This window comes from Trachurus japonicus, chromosome 12 (assembly GCF_045865225.1).
Source record: "Trachurus japonicus isolate A0001 chromosome 12, Traja_1.0".
Classification (NCBI taxonomy): Eukaryota; Metazoa; Chordata; class Actinopteri; order Carangiformes; family Carangidae; genus Trachurus; species Trachurus japonicus.
The window spans coordinates 11,597,843-11,607,126 of NC_140918.1; the positions used below are offsets into that span (position 1 = coordinate 11,597,843).

The following is a 9,284-nucleotide window of genomic DNA, read 5'->3' on the forward strand; positions in this document are numbered from 1 at the left end:
CCATCTGCTCAGCCCTGGGGAAGTGGATGACTCTGGGCAGGATGGTCATCATGTCATCCACAACCCTGTGCACAATCCTGCACACAGTGGCCAGAGGTACAGAGAAGACGTCGGAGGTGACCCGGTACGACGCTCCACAGGCGAGCCAGTAGAGCGTCACCAGCACCTCCAGCTCATGGCTCCATCCATGGCTCTTCTCCCGGGGCAACATCTGGAGCAGCATGGTGATGCTGTCCCTGGAGAGCCTCAACGCTGGCTTCACCTCTGCCCCGGAGAAGAAAGTGGCCAGGATAGGCACCTGGTCATTCACCTGTGCATAAATACGCACAGGGCCTTGCGAGTCCTGAGGAGGAGATATTCAATTTATTAGTTATTTATTATGATATTGTAGTCATCTATTTATTATTAAAGGGACAGTATGTGACATTTACCCCCATCTAGCGGTGCGGTTGCATGTCGGCACGTATTCTTGCTGTTGCGTTTACGTAAACTCGGGCAGAAGTCAGAAAAACAACACACGCTGCATGTATCAGGATAAACAAGCCTCTATGTAAACAAACGGTCCGCCAGCACGAGGCAAAACAATACAGGCGTGACAATATGTTGTCATGGCGATGTCGTATTGTTAACCTGACCCACGTTTTACCGGCTTTCTCTCGTCGAGTAAAATAACATCCAGTCGGTTTGCCGACGGCGTCACTCACGGCGTCATTCAGGTGTCTGACTGCACCTGAAGGCAACACCAGTGCCTCCGTCCTTCCTCACACTAGCTACACGGTGGTGACAGTTTTAACAGGCGCTGTCTGGAAAACTTTCTCCCCGAGCCGAGAAGCTCCGGCGGCCCGAGTTTGTGGTTACTGACGGCCACGGTGACACTGAACGTAAAACATGGCGATTCAACATGGCAGAGAAGGTTCGGTGAACCCCCCCCTGTATGTTTGTAACGACTTGTAACATCTCATTCTAAGGTACGAGAAAGCGCTCGTTTGTATGCGGGCGCGATTCCACTTCAGTGAAATATGTATTTATGAAAGCGATATTTGATTTTTGTCAATAAAAAGCCAATAAAGTCCCATACTGTCCCTTTAAGTCTGTTTTTAATCATGCGTTTATTATAATGAATTCCCTTTTTTATCATCTATTTATTATGAATTCTGTATTTAATCTATTTATTATTGTTTTGTATTTAATATTGATTGAATATGTATTTATTAAATTGTATTGAATGACAAATGTCAATCATTTATAGACATTTATCTGAAGTTTGCTTAACTCCATATTCAGTTGCTAAAGCTGTACAAGATATTTCAGACTGAATATCAAAATCTTCATGTTTGAGTGCTAAGACAGAGGACAGGTAAGTGTGTAGGGCTGAGGGTTATTAAGTAGTAAAAGTACAGGGACCTACATAGGCTTACAATAAACAACCTTTAAGACTTGAAATTGTATGCATTATATAGTTAAGTAAATAAACCTATAGGTGTTGTAGTTCAACATGACAGCAATTAAAGAAAAATTATGTAATTATTTTTTAAAATTAGCACTAAATAAAATATTATATTACACAAACTAACCAATCCAGAGAGATATGCCAGGATGACACGCCTCCTCCTTGACCGTCGCCGAATGGCGGCTCTCCTCCGGCGGATGCTCCTCAAGCGGTCCGCTTCGGCGTACATCGCCCCGGCGATGAGAATAGCGGCCAACTGTGCCATATGTCGTCAATATGACAACTAACACAACAACAATAACAATAACAGTCTAAAGAACTAAATAAATAGATGATAAGCTATCCAATTTCCGCTGCGTCACTGCTCTGTCCACTACAACAATAAAACCCACAATATTTTCCCGCCACTCTCCCTTTATATAGGCAATTTTCTGAAATTTTATATTCATATTTGTATAAAAAGAGAATACTATATTATATCCGCACATACTCTATAATAAAATATACAAATGAAACCGAGTTGTTTTTTATTGTGTTTATTTTTTTTTAATCAGTGAAAATAACCGGAAGTTGAAGTGCCGAAACGAGCGAAGACGATGACGTCATCAAGTACGTTCCTGTTCCAATTTCAGAAAGACCGTCCTCCCGTCCTCCCGTTCTCCCGTCCCCCGGGAGTTCGTTCTTCCAACTGAACTCCACAAGTCCAGACTCCCGGAGTTCACAAGTTCGAACTTGGCGTACTGGGTATTGAGAAACGGCTGTTTCCGAAGAAAACTTTCCCGCCCAACGCAGGTGCACGGATTCGACTTCCGGTTCTAATTATCCAATCAGCGGCCGGATCCCGGGCTCGCGGAGCTCTTTTTAGCGTCGGGTTGGCGGGAGGCTCTTAGCAGCTTCCACCTGATCTGCCGTCGTCCCCGGTGGGCAGAGAGAAACGGAGCTAACCTCACCATGTCGGCGACTCCCGGACGGATGATGATGGCCTGGGTTTGGGTCAGTTTGATGGCTCTAGCCCGGCTCAACACGGTGGAGAAGCCGCCCCGGGACGCGGATGGAGGTTTGGCCGAACTGGAGGCGCTGTTCTCGGACTCTGAGCCGCCGGGGGAGACGCAGAGCGGGGGAAGCTACTTTTCGGTGCCGGTGTGGAAGTTTGTCAAAGGTAAAAACAAACAAAACAACTCAGAACTCAGGAAAACAAGGAAAATATTTGTTTGAGATGTTAAAGCTGAAAGTAATTCTGGCTTTTGTGATTTCGCGCCATTTGTTGTTCCCAACTGCTAAAATCCAACATGGCGCCTAACAATGGTTAGCAAAAAAAAAAAAAAAAACTGTAGCCGATTGATTTCCTCTAATAGTGTGTTATCTTGACCATCACCCGTTTTTATAACTACAGTTTTTTTTCGATTAGTTATAAAACATGTAAGTTAAAATCTCTGACACAATAAGCTGCTAAATGTTTAGTTTTTGAGTTTGGGTAGGTTCAAGAACGAGAACATGTGGAGTTGCTGCTTGTGCATCTTTTCACTGATCTATGGCTGGTACATTTTAGAGAGGAAGGTCTGCTGCTACAGCTAAAACTGACTTAAACACCAAAAACCAGACTAAGACTTTTTTTAATCTTAATGTTAAGTCGAATTCTTATGTCCAGAATTGTTTATTTACTTGCTTACACAGAAGGTAAATTAACTTCTCAGTGTCTAAAATAACTTATCTTAGTCTTATTTTTTTAAGACTCAGATGCAAATTAAACACATGCTTTAATTAAGTGGTTTAAGATCATAATCCATTGGTTTCTTTGAAGTCTCATGAATGTGTGAGGCATTCATGTGCTTCATGCTGTCTGTATGTGATGTTTCAGAGCGTGGTAACGGAGGAGAAGCAGCCTCAGATTTCGGGGAGCCACAGTATCTCTGCAGCCACAGAGCCATGTCTGTTCGCTTCTCACTCATCCGACACACTAATCTGCGTCTTCAAGGTAATTTTGAGTCGTATCCTCCTAGAAGTGCAGCTCTAATACAACATTGATTTTTCCAAAATGAGAAGTGTTGATGGCTGATGTCCTTGTGTCTTTTACAGGTGGGAGGAGGTTGTTGTCTTTCGCCAACCAGTGTGGTGGCTCCGTTCAGACCTTTGGGCCGTGGCTGCTGCTGAAGCTCCCTTATAATAGCTGCCGCATGGCATTATGGGTAAACGTCCTCCTTTTTTTTTTTTTAAATCAATTGACTAGGGGTGAAACGGTACACACGGCCCGGTCGACCAGTCGCAAGCTGCTTACACAGTCTTATGGTCGTGAGCCGCCGCCATTGTGTTTCATTGAGAAGCCACACGGTGACATAAATGAAGCAGGCAGCTCCTCTACTTCACAATTAGAGGTGGGCGATATGGCAAAAATAGATTTAAAAAAATAAAATAACGATCTCGATTTTATCACGTCGTTAGTCGGACTATCCGGTGGGGGAGGGGAGGGGGGGGGTGCTCGCGTTAATTTGAACACTGTACAATTAGCGCGATATAGCACATTTAACGTTTATTAGCGGCCAAGAGCGACCTAGCCATGCGTCCCCGTGTGTGTCTGTGTTGTGTGTACGTACGTGCGGTGCGCACCGCCCACGCGAGAGAGATGGCAGGCGGAGGGGCTGACTGGCAGAGATGTCAGATAATGAAACGCTGTTTAAAAAAAAAAGCGACCAACTCCTGCTTTGGCTTTCAGCCATGGCTCACCATGCGGCTACCGCTACACACACAAACAAGGAGGCGGGTAAGAATTTACCGTAATTCGCTATGATTGGTCGTTCAGGTTGATGACGTAAAAGGCTACGTCTGGTGCGTCGGTGCATCAGCATAGAACTGCAATTTATAGAATGTGCCCCAGACGATCCTACGATCTCTGCACTTTGGCAGATCGTCTACATGCTCTAATCCTTCACGATCTCATATCGCCCACCCCATTCACAGTCATTTCTCTTTGTCTGTTATGACAGTTGCAGGCAGCTTTGAGGCTCATTACCGCCACCTAGATTGGAATGAGGACTCGACTTTTTTTATATTCATTCAGACGTATTCGTCGTGTGACTGTGTGCACCGAACCGTGACCCGGCACGGGACGAATACATATACCGTTACACCCCTACAAATGACTGGAAATATTCACATGTATAAATACAATTTTGACTAATTCAGCGTTCACTCTGACGGACATAATCACTGTTATGTGATTAATCTTCTCATATTCTGAGTGACCCACTGACTGTCTTGTTCTGTTCTCTCCAGATTTCTGATGGGACCTGGTTTCGTCAGTTGAAGCTGCTTTACTTCGACCATCAGCTGCAGGCGAACGTGACGGGCGTGGCCTCCTGCGAGAATCCTGCCACGTCACTGCAGCTGCCGGCGCCGCTGGTCAACTGTGGAGCAACGAACGTCACTGTGAAACTGCCTCTGGGAACGCGGCTGAGGATGGTGAAGGCTCTGGGTAAAGATGGTGCCGCTGGAAAGGCGTCTACCGCTGTTGCCCCCAGAGCAGTGTTTGTGCAGATGCCGAAGCTGCAGGACATGGTAAGAAAGGTCAAACAGGATCTGTCATATTTCAGGTTGATGGCTCATAACCTATTATTCTGCAGGATTCCCTCTTCGAGCTGATTTATTCAGACTTCGATGGGGAAATGTCCACGACGCTGGCGCCGTGTTTGAAGACGGTCACACGGAGTGGGCAGCATCGTCACCCAAGACACGTGGACGGAGAGGACCTGTGGGAGTTTTGGAACTTTGAAGAGCTTCCTGTTGGACCGTACAATCCACAGACGACGCAGGAGACGCCAACAACGGATGCTACATCATCACCAACGACGCAGGAGACGCCAACAACGGATGCTACATCATCACCAACGACACAGGAGACGCCAACAACGGATTGTGCATCATCACCAACAACGCAGGACACGCAGACGTCGCCGGACACGACAATGATACCGACAATCATAACGACCGACGTGCCGTTTTCTGACGCAGAAATCTTTGATTTGTGGGGATTCAATGAAATTCCTGATGGGCCATACACTGGCGACCCAACAACAATGGCTCCTCCCACTACTCCCAACCCCTCAACTGCCGCTCCACCATCCACAGCCAGCTCTGCCATGACAACCAGGTGACTATTATCCCATTGCGTCCAGTTGAAGTTAATGTAAAGATGAATTTCCTCATTCACACTGGGGAAAACAGTCAAACTGATCATCACCAGGTTTTACTGCTACTGTTGGCTGGTTCTGGTCTCAGAGTCCAGACTAAACTATGGGAAGCAGCATTCAGGTTTGATGCTATGTATGCATGTAACAGGGTTCCTATGCAAGTATGAAAAGTATGAAATTTGATTTTATACATTTCCAGGTCTGGAAAAGTATGGAAATGGAAATTATTGTATGGAAATATATGTATCTGAATATCTTAAGTTATTTGGGTTAATTATTTTGTATGTGCTATAATCACCTGGAAATTATTTGGTGACATAATGCCATACAAATGAATAATAATGAAAACAAATGGTTAATTGCATAATTTATTTACATGATACACATCTAATTACTCAAATATCACAAATTTATTTGAATTTTTTTTTTTTTTACAGAGAATCTGGAAATTAGGGTCTGGAAAAAGTATGGGATTTTGAAATATCAAATGTGTAGGAACCCTGTGTAGAAGTTTTCAGGACTAAAGATTTGTCTCTGCTGCTGTGTTTTTATTCTTCCACTACATCAAAGTTTGATTCAGTTTCTGCTCTTAAAGTTGTTAAACATTTGTTCAAAGCTTCTTTACAAACAAACTTGTCTTTACCACCACCAGCGACGCCCCGACGACCGCAACAACCACCACCACCGTCGCCCCGACAACTGCAACACCCACCACCACCACCGTCGCCCCGACAACTGCAACACCCACCACCACCGTCGCCCCGACAACTGCAACACCCACCACCACCACCGTCGCCCCGACAACTGCAGCACCCACTACCGTCGCCCCGACAACCGCAACTGTAACCACCACCAGTGCTGCCGCCACCACCACCGTCCCTGCCTCAACCACCTAGAGGATTAATGCCCCCCAACCCCTCCCTTCACCACCGCCCCCACTGTTGTTTGAAATAAACCAAAGCTTTGCACCAGGTGAAGTCTTTTTTTCCTTTAGGTTACATCTCGTTTGCTTGAATTGGTCTGAAGTGACATCTGTGTTTAATGGTCTTTGTCAAAGCAAGGGGCAGTAAAACATGAAGGAACTGACATCGTTTCAGGATTTTAATCAGTCCTATCATCACAAAGCTGTAGTGTCATAACAATTACAGGACTAACAGGACTAAGGTTAAAAGGGTTCCACTAAATCCATGAATTTATCATCAGCTCCTCAAATGTTAAGGTTTTAGACATCATCTCCCACACTCTGGTTAGATGTCTTATTGACTGACTTACTAAGCCGTTGCATAAGTAAGAATGTTTTCTTAACATTTTTGACTGGTTAAATAAAGGATGATTAAATAAAAGAACACAAAAGAGATTAGTCGGTCTAGTCTAGCTGAGAATGGAAACTGATTTGACATCATCTCTGATCAGTCAGTTGTAGATAAGGATTCTCATTGATCAAATTTAAACTTAACAAAAAAAGAAAGTCCTGTACTGATCTGTTCTCATCAGTAGAGGGAGACGGTGACTTTGTCTTTCATCCAGACTTTATTGTCTTGGAACAAAATCAGTGTGAACAGCTGTAAATATCATGGTGACACTTCACTTCACTTACTCACAGGTGATAAAACACCTGTCACTCAGGTTGATGTGATGAACTCGCATGGTCCTGTTGTGAAAACACCTGTTGGTGTGAGAGGTCATGTTGTTCCTCCTGTGGTCGACAGGGGGCGCTCTTAAACCTTCCATCAGTTTGAACTGTTTGATAAGTATTAGTGAAGTTTATTCTGGAAAAGCACAAATCATCTAAGAGATAACTGAACAGTAAAAACAAACACATTTTATATTGAAACAATAAATGAATGTTTTGATTGGTTCTAATGTTTTTATTTTACCTGCAGGATGGTCATGTGTCTCCAGAGGACGATGGGGCCACCTGACACGGTAGGACTGTTGTCTACATCTGAATAAATTTTATTGATGTGAATGTTGATTTACATCGCTGCTTTTGCTGAAAGACACAGATAATAGAAAACATGACAAAAAACTTTGATTTTATTAAGATCCCCATTAGCTGTTACACCTGGTAGCAGCTACTCTTCCTGGGGTCCATTATAGGCACCAAACTCAACATTTTACTACTGATCTATTGTGTAGGAGACAGTCAATACTAGTTTGGTTATTGCACATGTTGGGGGTTGAATGTTGGAAGTACTGACTGCTAAATTTATACACAATCACACAATGTGTTCATCACCACAGACAGGGGCGTCACTAGACCTAATACTGTACTGGGGCACACCTGGGGCACAAAGAATTCATGTGAGCGCACAAAGTGCACAAGCAAAAACATTTTTAGCACTTACTTATAATAAAAAACATAAATAGTGCTTTAAACTATAGCCTACATGTCTACAGTCTGTAGATGATGATAAACCAAATTTTACACAATTTTACAGTTCATGTGGCACATAATGTACCACACAAACAACTTTTGCAGTCGCCAACAAAATATTCTAGATCTAAACTGCCAGCAAGTGAGACCCCCACACACCCTCATTTCTGTTCAAACACAGAGCCACAAAATGCTGAACTAGAACCAAACACACTATCTACATAGCAAAGATGATGGCAGATGTGTTACCATACATGCTCTAATCCAGACAGATTCACATCCTGTACTGGTCCCAATATTGGAACTAAGGATAAGATAGGACTCTATCTATAGGCCCAAAAGCCAGAGCTATGGTGAATCTCATCTTTACCATTAATTCAGAAGTGAGAAACATATTAGACTATTTTAAGAAAACTGTTCACAAAGTTTGATTTTGAGGTCACCAATTTCTTTTCTTTTTTTTTTTGTATTATTAAAAAGATAAAAGCCCAACTAAACCACCACAGACTATTAAAATGAAATTATAAAACTTTTTTTTTTATGTGCTACATATAGGCTACAAATAGCCCAACACTGCACTACAAACACGCTAACAACTACATTAAACCATGCATTAAACTCATTCAACTCAACTCATTCACTTCAATTATGTTGTTTCCAAAAGGGGGAAAATGTCAAACCTGGCAACGCAGCATGCGGCTTTGTTTACAACCTGACGGCAGTGCAGCTTGCAGGTTACTATAGCTCCGCTAACCAGAGTGACTGCACAGGGCACAAAATGGATCGATTTCTAATAAGAAAAATCAAACGGACTGACAGGCGGTGTGATAAGGAATAGTGACGTTAAAGAGTCAGAGGAAGCAGCATTATGAAAATCAACATAAAGACGCCAGAGAGGGACGAGCAGGCAAGGGCCAGGTGTTCCTAGCAAAAAAAAAAAGGTAGGAGGCATACACCTGACACAATATAATTCTGAAACTCTGAAAGTTAGTAAGTGTATTAAATAGCTTGGTAGCTACTTACATTAATTTACAGCGCTCCATGAGATGGCGTGAAGTCTTTTTTTTTTTTTAATGCAGGCACCGACTTGGATGTGAGCCAGTCAGGCTCAGGCAATGAAATGGTTTAGTCCACTAGGGGTGTCTGAAATTTTATTACAAGCATCTTCCTGGCATAACTATGGAAAATACTGTTTATTGTAGTATTTATGATTACTAATAAGAAAGATAAATGTTTCAACCCCCCCCCTGTTATTTGTACCTCTTTTAGGGGG

General features: G+C 43.3%; 1 protein-coding gene across 1 annotated transcript; it reads left to right on the plus strand.

The window, feature by feature from the left end:
• Window positions 1-2,307: 2,307 nt before the first annotated feature.
• On the plus strand, window positions 2,308-6,546 carry LOC146977170 (uncharacterized). Its single transcript, XM_085792403.1, has 6 exons — window positions 2,308-2,609; window positions 3,309-3,425; window positions 3,527-3,636; window positions 4,721-5,002; window positions 5,068-5,594; window positions 6,287-6,546. Exons 1-6 carry the CDS (start codon window positions 2,402-2,404, stop codon window positions 6,528-6,530), a joined length of 1,488 nt encoding a protein of 495 aa, XP_085648529.1. The 5' UTR covers window positions 2,308-2,401; the 3' UTR covers window positions 6,531-6,546.
• The last annotated feature ends 2,738 nt before the right edge of the window (window positions 6,547-9,284 follow it).